Genomic DNA, 18,265 nt, shown 5'->3' on the forward strand with positions numbered 1-18,265 from the left:
ACTTTATATCTCACAATTCTGACTTTATATCTCACAATTCTGACTTTATATCTCACAATTCTGACTTTATATCTCGCAATTCTGACTTTATATCTCACAATTCTGACTTTATATCTCGCAATTCTGACTTTATATCTCACAATTCTGACTTTATATCTCGCAATTCTGACTTTATATCTCCCAATTCTGACTTTATATCACGCTATTCTGACTTTATATCTCGCAATTCTGACTTTATATCTCGCAATTCTGACTTTATATCTCGCAATTCTGACTTTATATCTCGCAATTCTGACTTTATATCTCCCAATTCTGACTTTATATCTCACAATTCTGACTTTATATCTCCCAATTCTGACTTTATGTCTCCCAATTCTGACTTTATATCACACAATTCTGACTTTATATCTCGCAATTCTGACTTTATATCTCCCAATTCTGACTTTATATCTCCCAATTCTGACTTTATATCTCCCAATTCTGACTTTATATCTCGCAATTCTGACTTTATATCTCCCAATTCTGACTTTATATCTCCCAATTCTGACTTTATATCACGCAATTCTGACTTTATATCACGCAATTCTGACTTTATATCTCACAATTCTGACTTTATATCACGCAATTCTGACTTTATATCTCGCAATTCTGACTTTATATCTCACAATTCTGACTTTATATCACGCAATTCTGACTTTATATCTCGCAATTCTGACTTTATATCACGCAATTCTGACTTTATATCTCGCAATTCTGACTTTATATCACGCTATTCTGACTTTATATCTCGCAATTCTGACTTTATATCTCCCAATTCTGACTTTATATCTCCCATTCTGACTTTATATCTCCCAATTCTGACTTTATATCTCGCAATTCTGACGTTATATCTCCCAATTCTGACTTTATATCTCCCATTCTGACTTTATATCTCCCAATTCTGACTTTATATCACGCTATTCTGACTTTATATCTCACAATTCTGACTTTATATCACGCAATTCTGACTTTATATCACGCTATTCTGACTTTATATCACGCAATTCTGACTTTATATCTCCCATTCTGACTTTATATCTCGCAATTCTGACTTTATATCTCCCAATTCTGACTTTATATCTCGCAATTCTGACTTTATATCTCCCAATTCTGACTTTATATCTCGCAATTCTGACTTTATATCTCGCAATTCTGACTTTATATCTCCCAATTCTGACTTTATGTCTCCCATTCTGACTTTATATCTCCCAATTCTGACTTTATATCTCGCAATTCTGACTTCATAACATGCAATTGCGACTTTATATCACGCAGTTCTGACTTTATATCACGCAATTCAATTGTAAACTCGCAATTGTGAGAAAAAAAAGTCAGAATTGTGAGAAAAAAAGATGCAATTGCCTTATTTTTTATTCTGTAGTGGAAACAAGCTTCAATATCAATTAGCATGAACTTGTGAAGTGTGTTTTTCAGGTCTACAGTGAGGAACTAATGCGGGTTGCTGGTTTACCTGGACCAGATCTTCAGGGAGCTGTTTGCCGTTCTCTGAGACTCGGATGGGTGGGATGACCCAGTCCCTCTTCACCCTGACCAGTGGACCAGCGCTCCTGAGTCTCCATGGGTTCAGATCGCTCGACTTCACCTGTAACAAAACACACACAGTGATCAGACTCTGGAGGCTCTTCAGCGACACACACACACACACACACACAAACACACACACACACACACATACACACACATACACACACACACACACACACACACACACACACACACACACACACACAGGGATCAGACTCTGGAGGCTCTTCAGCGACACACACACACACACACACACACACACACAGTCTACAGGGGCTGTTAACACAACACCGTTTTCAACTAAACATGGAAAACTAGTTGTAACACACATGTTTCACGAGTTTGTGTGCCCATATAATCTTAGTGTAATCTTAATTCAACTAAACACAGAAAACTGGTGCATTTTGACCGTTCATTTACCTGTCAACAGCACTTTGGGGACCTCAAAACAGATTTCAAAGGGTATGTTTTCACACGACAACGATGTACTAAAAACGGAACATTTTTGCCTTCGCATTTTTCACGTTCAGACGACAGCAAACGATACCTCTTCAAATGAATCCATAAAAACAACTAAAAACGATGTCTTCTGCTGTCAGGCCAGTAGATGGCGATGTCACTTAGTAAAAAAACACTACGCACCTATAGGGCTGCACGATTAATCGCAATGAAACCGCACGCGATTTGGCAAAGGCTGCGATTATTTTATGCGCAGCATGTCAGTGAAGCACGGCTCTGTGATCGGCAGTAAATGATGCTCCATCTGAACACCAGAGGGCATCTCACACACACACACACACGCCAAATATGCCCCGCAGAAGTACGACGACAGGAAAATGTTATATTCATCAAACTAAATGGAGTAACTCAAAACCCAATTTTGCTCATTTTAAAACAGCCTTTAAATTTTATTTCGATTCTGTAAAGTATTTTAAAAAAATCGAAAAGCCCAAAGAACCGTATCTCTACTAAATGAATTATGTTTGTGATGCCCTTTATTTTTAAGCTTCTTTTTTTATTATTGTTATGTTTCAATTTAAACTTACAGAATGTGAAAATGTGTAAAAGAAATGTGTCAAGAACTTGCTATTGAATTTTGTCATTTTGATCACTTACACACACACACACACACACACACACACACACACACACACACACACACACACACACACACACACACACACACACACACACACACACACTCACTCACTCACAGACTCACACATACATACACACACACACACACACACACACACACACACACACACACACACACACACACACATGTCTGGTTCACTATCTTTGTGGGGACTCTCCATAGACGTAATGGTTTTTATACCGTACAAACTGTATATTCTGTCCCCTTACACTAACCCTACCCCTAAACCTGCCCATCACAGGAAACATTCTGCATTTTTACTTTCTCAAAACAACTCATCCTGTGTGATTTATAAGCCTTTTGAAAAGTGGGGACCGCTGGCTGGTCCCCACAATGTAGGTGATCTCAGGTTTTACTATTCTTATGGGGACATTTGGTCCCCACAATGTAATATAAACAAGGGCACACATACACACACACACACACACTCATGCAGCTGTTCAGTGGGGAAACAGGCTCAGTTCTCTCCACTCATGGTCTGTCGGCTGTCGCTCTGAAACACGTTCTGGTTTACTGCACCTGACAGAGGTCAGAGGTCAGAGGTCAGCTGCTAAACGTGCTTTAGTGACAAAATTCCACCCCTGGTGACAGAATTCTCACACACACACCGACACAATGAAACATTCTCACCGTGGACCAAGACTGATTTATGAAACTACAAGGACTTGTAGTGTACTTGAGATTTAATTACAAATATATTTAAATACAAGATGTACAAGTTTCACTAGAAATTACATTAAAGTATATTTTAGTTTACCGGCTGTACACTTGAACCACATTTCAAAGACAATATAAGTAATTATATTTATATTATGATAAAGATGTACTTAAGTCCTGCTTAGGTGGGTAAAAAAAAAGCACACTTAAGTTCAACTAATTGCATTTATTAGACATTAAAACTATAATAGAATTTAATTTAATTACAGTTAACATGATCAATTGTCAGAAAACATTACATTCAGTTTGCATGCAAGTATATTATTTCTGTAATAAGTCTTAATATATTAATAAGTACTCTTTTTAAAAGTATTGTAAAGTGTACTTCTTTTTCACAAAGGTATTTGGTTTCACTGAATTATTTAAAAGATTAAACTTTTAGCAGCAACCTTGTTTTTAAAAAAAACATATATTATGTTGCAGTTCTAAAATAAAGTACTCAATAAAGACAAACTTGGGGACAAAAAGTCTAAAGGCCCGTTCACAACCAAAAACAATAACTATAATGATAACTATATTAGCGTCCACACCAGCAATGATTCTGATTGGCTGTCAATGTTTTTATCGTTCATCAGCTGGAAGAAAATCGTTCTGAAAGCGATTCCAACAATATAATAATTTTCTATAGTCTATATATGTATATGTACTAGGGCTGTCGATTTAACACATTCATTTGGTGCGATTAATTATGGAAAAAATAATGAGCTAAAACATACGACGCCCATACGTCATCTTCCATTACATTCAGTAAAGTGACGAACATGATGCAGGGCAACGACTGACTGCATGATGAAGCCTATTAAAATGCGATTAAAATGCCACTAAAATTCAAGATATGAGGGTAATAAAAAGCCCCATACAGGGTTTTGTCTTATATTTATATCATATGATATAGTTTAGCAATATCACCAGAGCGCTAGAGTGCTATTTTTTGTATGTGATAAAACAATTTTAAACAGTTCAATAAACCAGAAGTTAATATTGCATTACATTTTAGACACAATATTGTCTGTTTTTGCTCAATGTCGTTGTAAACAAAGCCACAGCAGAACTGTCGTGTGTCTCTGAGCGACACACAGCCGTGTTTCATGACTGAACGAATCGAGTGAGTCATCGAATCAGTGAGTCATTCATAAAGACACTTGCCTCGTTCCTTAATGAATCAGCCGTTTGAACGAATTGGTTGAGTGAATGATTCAATGACTCACTCTAAAGACAGAGACTTGCCGCCACCTACTGGCAGTTTTAGTTTCATACGGAGTATAATTTCATTTTTCATTCATATTCATGTTTTTAGCGTTCATCCGATGGAAAAAATTATTCTAGAGTGACTCCAACGATATCGTTTCTCTGGGAAGATTGTGTTGTAGACTCTTCTATTCTTTTATATTTAGAATGATTTTTAGAACTATATCTTTATCACTATATTCATCTTCCTTGATGTGAACGGGCCTTTAGAAACCACCCCATTTAAAGGGGTGGTATAATGCCCTTTTCACAAGATGTAAAATATGTCTTAGAGTGTGTGTGTGAAGTTTTAGCTCAAAATACCCCACAGATATTTTTATATAGCATGTTAAAATAGTCACTGTTCTGTGTGTGTCCCTTTAAATGCAAATGAGCTGCTGCTCCCGGCACAGAGGGCGGAGCTTCAAGAGCTTGCACTCACACACACATGCACTGAAAATTTCTAAACCTTTTAGCCTTTTATGTTCAAACCGGAGTCAGAAAGATGGAGAGACTCAAGAAGAAGTGACAACATGTAGAAGCAACAGGACATTTCTGAATGTTAGTTGATGAATTTATGAAGCTTATGTGTAGTTATCTTCTAGTCATTAATTAGCATATTCTGTCATGATAATGTATAAATCGTGTTCAGGGGGCGGGGTTTATGTAAATTCTAGGGTTGGTGATGTCACTAACCCGGGAGGAATGTGGTGTAGTCTCTACCAGCCGTTTGTTGTAGTCCTTAAAAAGTGATTTCTGTAAAAGCAAATATCTCCCTTTGCTCTGAACTTTGAGCGTCGTAACTTTGCAGATGTTGTTTATGCTCAAACAGCAACATTACACACTCACTAAAGTTAGAAAAGTGAAATCATGTTCAACCACCCCTTTAAGAATGTAATAATAATTCATCACCATATAAGAATCCTAAATAGCAGCAGTGGCTGAGATAGTCCTCGTGCTTCGGTGGAAGTGTTTCCTGATGCAGAATGCTGGACATTACAGGAATGCTCAGACCCTGTTAGAGACACTAATCTTAGAGCCGCCCGGATTCTCTCTTCTGCGAGTGTAGTACTACATTACACTCTGTCTAAAGTGTTTACTCTGGTATTCCAAGGCCAACTGCATGTGGCAAGACTGTCTTAAGAACTAGTTTGACCAACAAACAGTGAACCGAGGGGTAATCAGTGTTACTTTTCTGATTCAGATTAGACCGATGTACCTATGAGAAAGTCTTAGGGCGTTTTCACATCTATAGATCGTTTGTTTTGTTCTGAAACAGGGACATTGTTGCATTCTCTTCTTGGTTCGGTTCGCTTTCACAAGGCAACCTTTCAAAGCGTACCAAAATGTGTCCACACAAGTCACATGTGAGTACAACTGTCCCATTGGTCAGCGTTTCCTCTGCATCATCCATCAAGATGATTGACAAATTCACTCCATGAGCTTATTGTAGCTTTATTTGTAACTGTCAAGACACACACACACACACACACACACTATACGAGTGTTATAATGCAGCTGGAGCCGGAATCAAGGCTTCATCGGGACAGCATGAATGAACTTCATTACTGAATGAATCCGTGTTTTTTAACGAATCTAGTGAGTCATCGATTCAGTGACTCATTCATAAAAAAGGTCACTTGCCTCGTTCCAGAATGAATCAGCCGAATGAATTAGTTGAATGAATGATTCAATGACTCGCTCATTAAGACCCAGACTTGTCACCTACTGGCAGTTTTAGTTTCATATAGAGTATTATTAAATTTTTCATTCATATTCATGTCACCTGTGAGCTGCATTAAACAGCGTCTGGATTATTTATTTTTTTAAATGTATGGCCATATTATAGCCTTAAAAGTTTATGGGCCCTATCTTACACCCGCGCCGCAAGTGTTTTTTGCTAGTTTCAGCCCGACGCAGTTTTCATTTTTTACGTCCAGCTCCACGTTGTTTAAATAGCAAATGCATTTGCGCTCATTTGTGCGCTCATGGGCTGCTGGTCTGAAAACGAGGTGTGTTCTGGTGCATTGTTGGAGCGTTGCTATTTTGAGGAACAGAAATAGACTGAGCCATTGACCAACTGAACACTGGTCTAAACCCTGGTTATTTTTATTTATTTAATGAGCACGTTAGTAATGTGCGCCTATAGGCGGGTCCACAACGCGCAGACACTCTGTTTATTAAACACACAGGGATGCACAGCAGCACACACACACATGCCAAATATTGAAATTAAAAGGATTACAATGTAAAAGATTATTATTGTGTGCATAAAGATATGGTGAATCCGGCTTGTCCCGTAGATGATCTGCTTGCACACTTTTACCTCGCGCACGAGCAGATCCGTTTGCGCTCTGAGATGCGTTCGGTCTTTCCACTATCAAATTCCGTCATGTAAATAGCGAATCTGCCATGGCGCGAGCGCAACTGGCATTTAAAGGGAATGGGAGATGAGACTCTGATTGGTTTAACGCCCGTAAATCTCAAAACACACCCATTACTCATTAAGAGAATAGAGATGACCCTTTTAGACCATGCGCCTGGAGCGCCGACCATTCCCGTCGTTAAACTAGGAAAAGTGGATTCGGACACGCGCTGAGGGAACTTGCGCTTCAGACCATGCGCTTAGATTGTTAATATAGGGCCCAATGTGTAATACATTCTATGTTGAATCAAAATATTTATTTCTAAAGCTTTTCTCATCTAACACAATAATTAGCCTGATCTTTCTGAATTAATTGCACATCGAGCCAAGATTGATTGATGTGCGATTAATTCAGTTAAGTAATCATGTGATTAATTAGATTAAAAAATAATAATAATCACAAGACAGCCCTAATACTGATATAATACCTTTTAACAGAATACTACTCGTGTGGGATTGGATATTTGAGACTGAAATGAGTGTGTCGTGTTGTGTTGTGTTCTGGGTGGGATTTACTGGAGGTCTCCTGATGTCTTTAACAGAGCTGCACATTCGGCTACTTCTCTTATCATTTACCCATAGAGCTTTTATGAGTCTGCTAATGCACTTCTTCACCTCAGTTAGGAGTGTCTGTACATCCTCGGTTCTTTTATTAAGTTGCTGTTTAATATGAGCTTTTTATACTCGGCATCACTAACTCTCCGCATACAGAGAGAGAAAGTGAGATTAAATTAAATGGAGACTTTTACCTTCCTCGGAAAAAGCCCCAGTGATCTCACATCTCTCAATGTTTCAGATTTTCCAAAATACAGAAGTCTGCAAATCAAAATTTAATACGAACTCAAATTCTTCCGCTTTTGTTTCTCATAAGGATTTTAAAGTCCCCCTGAAGTCAACAATTGTATCCCTTAAAATTGATCACCAAAATGACATATATAAAAGGTTTTTATTTCCTTGAAAAAATTGTTCATGCATTAAAACATTTTGAATGTAACTCGACACCCTCGCCTCATTTAGTATGCGTGGTTCTATGAATATGCAAATGAGCCCCGCCTCCACTCACTCACTCAGCTCAGAGATCCACTGGTTGACGATCACACGTTGATCTGATTGGTTACAAGGTAGTTTGTGACGTCAGAAACACCAGCGATTTCAAAGCGTGTTTTTGAGACTGTCTTTGGTTCACTGCAGTTTTAAGGAGGAAATACTCAGCAATGGTGTCGACTTATGAACTTACACATGCTTTGTCTTAAAGCAGATTAAAAACACCACATAGACACATAAACAACATTAAAAGCTGGAGTTTCACCACAGGGGGACTTCAAAAACCAAATGTATTGCGATGGTCCATCTAATGACTTCTAGTTGACATGAAAGTTACTTAGCAGAATGTCTAAAGTGGAGCATCGAAACAAAGTGTAACTTCAAATCTGAGAGAAATCTGATCCTGCAGTGTGTCTCCAGAGCCGTATGTGAAAACATTTGCTCAGGGGAAGCACTGATCTGAAAATACCCTACAGTCTGAACCACAGAGACAACAGGTGTCGATCACAGGCTTTCTGGAAACCTCACGTTCAACTCTCCAACAGAAAACATGCTCTTTACTTCAGGACAGTTGTATGAACGTCCAAGAAAGTGCAACCTTTGTGTCTTTTAGTGCTTTGGGGAAAAAACATTCCAGTTCGCAGTTGTTGCTCTCTGTGTCACATCTAACCCAGTTTAGCTTGACTTTTACCAGAGTAAGACATTCCTAAAGCTCCACACACACACACACACACACACACACACACACACACACACACACACACACACACACACACACACACATGGCAGGGTCAGCTGGTCCGAGCCTCGGCATGACTAACACAATCAGATACACTACATTTCTGAAGAGGAGAAGAAACAGAGCGAGTGTGGAACACATTAGGTGGAACACATACAGAGTTCTGGACTACACTGTAAAAAAATTCTAACCTCCCTAAATCAAAATTTTCTAGTGACTGGTCACATCTAAATTTTTCAATTGGCCCAAGTGAAATTCTGAATTCTAAATTAAATTCTGTAAGTATAAAATTAAATTTACAGAATTTCACTTGGGCCAATTGAAAAATTTAAATGTGACCAGTCACTAGAAAATTTTGAGTTAGGGAGGTTAGAAATTTTTTACAGTGTAGTTTTAGTGTGTGTGTGTGTGTGTGTGACATAAAGCCTAAACAACATATTATAGTGCATTATGTAATAAATTGCAAAAAAAATTATTGATATAAACTTTCTATTTTTGAAATAATTGATTCCTTTGAGCCACAACATGTCAAATGTACAGTATTAAAAGTGCTTAATTCAGGGAATATGGATATGACATTATTTGTGGGTTAAGGCAGGCTTTTATATACTGACCTCATAATTCATAAATCAGTATGATGAGGTAAAACAGCATTTAGTTTATCTCTGCATGTGTGATGCTGTGTGTCTCCGGTCGGACGAGAGGTCAGAGGTCACACAGGTGGACACGTTCTGTCATTTCATTCCTCAATTATGTTTCTTTCTTTCTTTCTTTCTTTCTTTGATTTTAGTGAGTGTTTCTGGTTTATTTTACAGTAACTGATCCTAATTCAAACCGGAAATCAGTGTAATAACCGTCAGCGAACGCCGTCCCGTCTCGGTTTCCTGATCTAGGATTGTATCAGAATGTCTGGGACTGGGAGAAACACACAGTTTCCAGGATGAGTGACTCTCACCAGCTGCTTTATGAACAGTTTCTGCTCATTGCGTGGCCTGGGAACGCTGACCTCCTATTTCCACCGACGAGATCACCATGTCAGACAAATGGGGTTGAGTCTGCATCTGGGAACAGCTGCGCATTAGCAAGACCTCGAAGAGGCATGTGTGAATCTCAGTGCTCTCAGTGAGACACAAGCCTCTCCGAGATTAACTCCCTGAGAAACTTTTAGCAAATTAAATTACATTATCAGAGTCTCAAGAGCCAGATGACCGAAGAAGAACAGAATTAGAAGAAAATTAGAAGAAAACTATTAGTTCATCAGACAATGATGTGGAGGAAACTTCGACGGCCAACGGTGATCATTTTCATGTATTACACATTCTCTGAAGTGAAGTTTGAGCTCAAAATACCCCACAGATATTTTTATATAGCATGTTAAAGTTGTCACTTTTTGAGGGTGAGCAAAAACGCTCCGTTTTTTTGTGTCTGTTCCTTTAAATGCAAATGAGCTGCTGCTCCCGGCACAGGGGGCGGAGCTACAAGAGCTTGTGTCCTTTTATCTCACACACACATGCACTGAAAATGTCAAAAACTTTTTTATCGTTTATGTTCAAACTGGAGTCAGACAATGATGGAGAGACTCAAGAAGTGACAACATGTAGAACAGGACATTTCTGAATGCTTTTTTATGAATTTATATTGCTGATGTGGAGTTAACTATCTTCTAGTCATTGAGTAGCATATTCTGTCATGATAATCTATAAATCGTGTTCAGGGGGCGGGTTTATGTAAATTCTAGGGTTGGTGATGTCACTAACCCAGGAGGAATGTGGTGTAGTCTCTACCAGCCGTTTGTTGTAGTCCTTAAAAAGCGATTTCTGTAAAAGCAAATATCTCCCTTTGCTTTGAACTTTGAGCGTCGTAACTTTGCAGACGTTGTTTATGCTCAAACAGCAACATTACACACTAACTAAAGTTAGAAAAGGGAAATCAAATTCAACCACCCCTTTAATTGTTACATCAGTTGTGCACAGAATTGTTTCTCACAGAATTACACCAATAGAAGAACAATTTTGTCAGTGTCTCTTTCAATCAGAATTACAGCTTCAGTTTCTACTATAAAGCGTCTCTCCAGTGTGTTCATGTGTTACTCGCGTCTGACCTCGACGGACTGAACAGAAGAAATGAACCGGAAGAAGATTTACACCTCAAAGAAGGCGGAGCCTCAGAGCCACACCCACCTATTACATCATCACCACTGACCAATGGGAGTTCAGAGGCGTTTACCAGCCGGAGTGAACATTTCTGCAAACAGCTTTATCAAGCTGTTTTGAACTCCTGAAACAAACTCCAAATTAACTTCATTTCGGCCTGATTTTGTTCGGCCTGACGCCGCCTTGTTCTTCGACTTCACTTGAAGTGTATCGGGACTTTTAAAGTGGCAAGATTTGAAAAGTCAAGAGATTTTAATATAGACGAAGGACTGAATAATCTGAGATATGCTATCCACATTCATTTTATAGCTCTATGGTCTTCATGGACTGTCTATTTATATTTATCCTAAAGAAATGTTGATCCTTAAACGAATTGATCCTATGTTATGAAAGAGAAAAATAAATTTAAGTCTATGATAATTTGGGGAAAATGGGTCGGTTTCAATCAAAGAGCCAAAGCAACTTAATGCAATTGTTCTTGAATTGCTCATAAATAAGAAGGAACGACTTTCTGCTGTTTATGTATCGCATGATGAAAGTCCGGCCTCGAGCGCAACTCCAGAACAAATCTCTCATTTCAGAATCTGTGTCTCATTGCAAATCCAAACAGTTCAGATCATTGATTGTGCAAATTTTCGGCTTTGTTTGCATTCTCATTCGTTGTCTTCATGATTACACTAGTAACTGACCTTGAAACGGTAACATCAAACGAGCTTCAAACCAGCGGCATTTTTCTTATTATTATTCATTATCTGTCATCATTCAATTAGTCAGAATTGACACATTTAAATAATTAACCGGATAATACATCTGACGGCTAGAACGGTACGTTCAACCGGTTAAAGACAAACTTAACAATCAATTACTAAACACAATACACACCACTAAAGATGATTTTAGCAGATGTGACCCAAGCAAGGTCAAAACTGTAACCACTTCAACAAGATAAACTAACGCTAATCAAGCGTTGCTTAAAAATAAAGCACAATAATGCAATCCACAACTGATCCATGTCAAACCATGATAGTCTGATTACAGTATCTTCTAACATTTGATCGCGCTGAGCAACTCGTGCCGTAATTATTAAAGATAATATCAAAAACCTATAGCAAATGATAATATATATCATAATATTATATTTCATAGTAGTTTAAAAAGCAAAACTATTCTAACTGTCATAAGTAATCACCCCCCTTACTTATAAAGACGGTTGCAAACTCTCAGATTATTTAATATTATATTAGCATTGAGCTATAATTTCAGCTGAAAACTGAAATGGATAACACTGAAAGTCCTCAGTATTGAGTTGATAAGTGAAGTAAAGCTCGACTCACCTGACACACTACGGTCAGTATTGCACTCAGTACCGCCACGGCCCTCATCATCGGCTTCTGACCCAATAAACCACTGACAAACGCTCAAACACTAGAGATGCAACAGTGTGTGAAGACTGAAGCCAAGTTTGCAGTGAGACTCTGTGTCTCTCACTCCTCGTGTCTCAGACTTGAGTGACAGCACATGTGTGTGTGAAGAGGCTGCGATCCCATGCCCAGCCCCCACAACACTCTCCCATGGCATGAACACACACCCCAGAAAATACATGACCCAGTCAATGAGAAGAATACACCTCCAATGAAAAGAACTAGATAAGTAAAGTTTCAGGACAAACTTTGATGTTGGCTTGACAAAGCCAGGTCTGAAAGTTTAGAATAACTTTGAAAGCTTACAGTTTAAAGATTTTACTCAGAGAACGTAAAATGCATGTTGCTAGCATGATCCTAGCATGTTTTAACATCTTTCTAGCTTTTTTTTTTTTTTTTACCACATTGCTAGCATTAATTAGCATGAAGTTAGCATGTTTGCTCACAATCCTAGCATGTATTAGCATGTTGCAAGCATTTTTAGCATATTGTTAATATGAATTAGCATGTTGCTAGTATGTTTTAACATTGTTACTGTGAAATAGCATGTTGCCAGTATTTTTAAGCATGTTGTGATCATGTTTTGGCACATTGCTATGATCTTAACATGCTTTAACGTTGTTATCATGTTTTTAGCACATTGCTAGCATGTTTGCTAATATGTTTTACATGTATTCTAACATTAGCATTGCTAGCATGTTGTAAAACATTGCTACCATAAATTAGCATGTTTTGACATTTGCTAACATGACTAAGTATGTTGCTAGTAAGTTTTAACACATTGCAAATATGTTTTAGCATTTTGCTAGCATGTTTTAACACATTGCTAACATTATCCTAGCATGCTTTAGCACATTGCTAGCATGTTTTACCACATTGCTAATATGAATTAGCATGTTGATAGCATGTTTTAACACAATTCTAACATGCATTAGCATGTTGCCAACATTTTCAACACATTGCTAGCATTATTTAGCATGTTGTTAGTCTGTTTCAACAAGTTGCTAGCATGTTTTAACATGTTGCTAGCATGTTTTAGCATGTTGCTAGCATGTTTTAACACATTGCTTGCATGTTGTAACATGCTGTTGTAGCAAGCTTTGCTAGTGATAGACAGCTTAAATACTCTGTAAGAGTTATTGTACAGTAGTGTTGACCCCCTCAATGAAAGTCTGTAGGATTTTGGGAAAGTTCGGAAGTCCGATGAGGGAATTCTGTGAATTGTTTCAAAGCAGCTTTGCAGTGATGATAGGAAACTAAAGTAACAGAGATAATCTTGGCTTTACATCAGCTCTAGAATTATTATTGTCCAGCTAAAGTTAGTTTTTGATTGATTCACTTCCGTTCCGTGTGTGTGTGTGTGTGTGTGTGTGTGTGTGTGTGTGTGTGTGTGTGTGTGTGTGTTATGGGATGAATATGCACCTGTCTCTGTCACACTGGGCAGCAGCTGGCAGGAGCCGGTCTGTTCCTTAATCCACACAAACAACCCTTCACTTCAGCACTGTGTGTGTGTGTGTGTGTGTGTGTGTGTGAGAGAGAGAGAGAGAGAGAGAGAGAGAGAGAGAGAGAGAGAGAGAGAGAGAGAGAGAGAGAGAGCTTTTCTCATCAATAATGTTTATGAACTGTCCACAAATGTAAATTATTTTGCAATTCTGAATATTTTTAGGAATATGATTGTCGTTCTTGTCGTCTGAGAGACTAAATCTTAGCAGAAACTGAAGCTCAAATTCCTGCTTCTTTAAGGTATTAGATTTTTTTATTTTTTATATGCCATATCATGTACACACACACACACACACACACACACACACACACACACACACACACACACACACACACACACACACACACACACACACACACACACACACACAGATCTTTTGTTTCTCACACTGCCTGTATCAGCGCCCTCTGCAGGTGTATATATGTATGGTTATAGTTACTGTTTTCCCATCTGGGTATTTGAATGTGAAATATGATTTATGTTGTGTTGAATGTCCCAGGTGAAAAAGACGTAGTATTAAATGTATTAAAAATATACTTGAAATCCAAGTAGTATGTTTATAATACATTTGTGCTCCCAACATGCTTATTAGAAGTGCATAAAAAATACAGTACACATACACAATAAATATCTGCTTAATTACACTTTTAAGAAATATGCTAAACACAAGCATACTTTAAGTGAAGTTTTAGTATATTTAAAGAAAACATACTTATGTTACACTTACTTAAAATAGATTTTATGCGTACTTTGTGTAAGAACATGGTAAAATTATTAAGCTTTTAGTGTGTTTAAAATATATGTACTTTATAAACACTTAGGCCTATACTGCAATATATTTTAAATATTTATGTATTTATCATTTTACTATTTTGAAAAACATTTTTTACATTTACAATGTACCAACTTATATTATAAATATTTGTCGACTATTATTAAGCATTGCAATAAGCATACTTCAAATGATTGTTGTTCACTTTTACTTGTTTGTAGGCTACTTGTAAAAGGCTAAAAGGCTGTTGTCCATAACATGATACGTTTGTACTGCTGAAATTCCCACAAGGATTTCAACATCATATTATTTACAAAAAAAACAAACAAAAAAATCAAACAAGGAACTCCCGCACACTATCAGTACTTGCAAATGAGTATTCGGTCGAACGTTTCGGTCTCACGACCTTCATCAGGCATCATGATGCTATTCATTTACTAATTGAACATTGTATTATTTGAAATGCATCATAGATACATTTTCCAAAGATGTTTTAAAAAAGTTTGTACTTGTTTAAATTCAAACAATACGCATAACACACGTGACTAGCAGTGTAGTGTAAAAACGTAGTGTTGTTTTTATTTTTACTCCTTCAAGTTTGCATGGCGTGTGACATTTGGAACCTCGTTATTGTGACTCTAGGTAAGATTTGTATTACAATAATGTTACTTGTCTGTGCCAGTCTATTTCATTCAATTTGACCAATCAGAGCCAAGCTTTTCAAGTTGAAGCAAGGGGGCAATGTTTCCGAAAAAACTGAAGCTTCCCTGAGCGCCGCCATTGATTAGCAGACCATCACCTGCTGTTACATCCATTGACGCCCATTCATTTTGGCGTTACTTTGACAGCGAATAACTTTACATCTGAGGCGTTTAAAGACTCCATTTGTCCATTATTTATTTCTAAAGAAACACGAAAATGTATAAAAGGCTCCATTACCTTGTATCTTACGTTATGGCCCCGTAGAAGCAGTTTTTGTAAAAATAGTCGCTCTGTCGCACAGTAGAGAGATTACCGTATGGACAGGAGGAGAAGCTCGCGGGCAATCGGGGGGACGTGGAGGCAAAATGACAAAATAATTAATCAGAATACTTAGCAAAAATTGCTCCTGCTCCTAGCTCATGGACACCTCCTACTCACACTCTCCGTCTCTGCAAGTTTCGGAAGGGAATGATTCAGATTTCTCTCGGCACAGCTACTAGAAGACAGACAGGTTGCTCACGTCACATCTACGTCGTCAAGCTCAGTTTGAGTCAGGAAGTGAGAGCTTCTAATTGACTTCAGTTTTCTCCGTTGAATCCAATGGGGTCGCTGTGTCCATTTCTTTTACTGTCTATGAGTCAAAGTCGAAGCAGAGTCGAAGAGTTGAAGAGACTTACCTCAGAAGTTACTGGTAAGTTTTAGTTGCTGTTGTTAGCATAAATAAATTGCTCACTGTTTAGTTTTTTTTTTTTTAGTTTTTTTGGTGTATAGGTCTGCTATGCATTTGCTAATATGACTAAAACACGTGGTGGAATACTGACGTTATTTAGGGTATTTACAAACATTATTTGGTTTATATTTGCTTGTTGTGCTCACTTGCGCGCTCTTGTGAACATAGGAGACAATGCAGTACTTTTTTCCTCTTTTTTGCCTTTAGAATTCGAATATAATTCGAATTAAGCTAATATTTAAGAAATAAATTCGAATTTAGCTTTTCAGCCATTTTGACAGCCCTAACGCACGTGCCATGGCGATGACATCCTGACGTCACGTGTCTTTACGGGATCTTTACGGGATGTGTGTGAACGCACTCACAGATAATCACTGGCAGTGTGAATGACCCAAAATCAAACGATCCCGGGACACATTATCCGTGTATTTCCCGGAATCTCTGTGTGAAAGGGGCTTAGTGCCGACAGACAAGAGGATAAAAATGAACACTCATGTCCAGCTTGATGAGGATATAGTCGAAGCTTTGAAAGGTAAACTGAGAAGTCAACGGAATTCTAATGCATTTCTATGCAAATTATTATACATATATTCAAACATGGATACAAAAATGTTAATCATTGGTTAATTTTATATAAATTCTTCTTCCCTTTCACAGGTCCTGTGATAAAGCAGTCTTCACACACACAGTGTCTGAACCACAAGCCCTCAGGTGTGGAAAATGAAGTGATCGTCCACTTGAAGATGAAGGTGTGACACTCAAACTCTTCAGTTTCTTTGGTTCTGCCGTTTGTAGGCCTGAGTTTGTTAATAATGCATTATTCACTTCTGCACATTGTTTTTTCGTAACTTTTATTTACATTTTTTTCCGAAAATTCCATTGTGATGCTTATTTAGTGATGTAATATTCATAGTGTACTTTTCATTAATACAGGTGAAATGTTCTGCAAAAAATGTATAAATATAGCTCTCCCATAGCATTTCACTGATCTTTGTTATAATGTATTTTGTTTTAATGCACTCTTATGTATTTATTTTGCAATATACACAACAAGATAGTATATTAAAGATTTCTTGATTTCAAAGTCTGTGTATGTCTTAACATTTATATTTAATTATTTTTGCACTTTTAATATAGCATTTTGAATACTGATTAAAACAGTGTAATGCTAATACATTTTTAATGAGCTGAAATGCTATTTAAATGTTTTTGAAGCACATTAAAATGAAGCTTCAAATATATTCTAACCGTAGTTTAAGAAATATGAAGGTATATTTTAAATGAACTGTAATGAAATACACTTAAATGCACTAAATGTACTTGAAGTGGTTCAGTTTTACTTGGACAGACCCGTTTGCGTCTCATTGAATGAATCAGCCATTTTGAACGAATCGTTTCCAAAAAGAACCGATTCCATTCTAGAGAATCGAGTCGTTAGAAGAGCCTAAATTCAGCAGCAGCGATATTGAAATAATTCGGTCCCCCAAAAGCAAATAAACACGTGTTTGTGCATTTTAAATGTCGAACTTCTCTTTTCTTGAGTCGATGCACCAATCAAAATCGTGTATCAAGCTTAAGAACAAAAAATCAAGCTTTTTTTTTTTGCATTATGGCATCTATCATCATTCATGTTTTTGCTGATATAGCCTATTATATTATTAGCTGGGATATTAAACATGATTTCCAGCTCTATTATTATATTATATGATCAATCATCTTTATTATTACAGCTCTAAAGTTCTACAACTCTGATTACATGATCTACATACATACCATAGTAAAATACCTGTAAACTCGAAAACTGAGTAAACAACAAACGCAAATCATTCATCATGGAATCATAGAGAAGTTTTCAATAGCTGGCTCTCTTCCACGTGACACACACGGACATCTGGCACATAAGAGAAGGTTATTTATTGAGAGTGGAGAGATATAACTCTATTGATGACGTAAATACTCCAAGATTTCATGAAGGGAACAATAGTTGTATTTGAAACTGTAGTTGGGAAACTTTGTTTTGCACCATTTCTTATTAAATTCAAAAAGAATATTGATCTGAACTGTTCTTTTTGCAATACATTGGTTTAA

The 18,265-nt window shown here is 37.4% G+C and overlaps 1 protein-coding gene across 1 annotated transcript in view; it reads right to left on the reverse strand.

Annotated features, from left to right (window-relative positions):
- cdh15 (cadherin 15, type 1, M-cadherin (myotubule)) overlaps positions 1 to 12,558 on the reverse strand; it is a 33,813-nt gene extending 21,255 nt beyond the window's left edge. Inside the window, exons 1-2 of the mRNA XM_084404028.1 lie at positions 12,383 to 12,558; positions 1,511 to 1,642 (exon numbers count right to left, since the gene is read on the reverse strand). Of these exons, the coding sequence (XP_084260154.1) occupies positions 1,511 to 1,642; positions 12,383 to 12,433 (183 nt within the window). The 5' untranslated portion in view covers positions 12,434 to 12,558. The remainder of the gene's footprint in view (positions 1 to 1,510; positions 1,643 to 12,382) is intronic.
- Between the last annotated feature and the right edge of the window lie 5,707 nt (positions 12,559 to 18,265).

The sequence above is a fragment of the Rutilus rutilus genome (genome assembly GCF_951802725.1).
Source record: "Rutilus rutilus genome assembly, chromosome: 3".
Taxonomy (NCBI): domain Eukaryota; kingdom Metazoa; phylum Chordata; class Actinopteri; order Cypriniformes; family Leuciscidae; genus Rutilus; species Rutilus rutilus.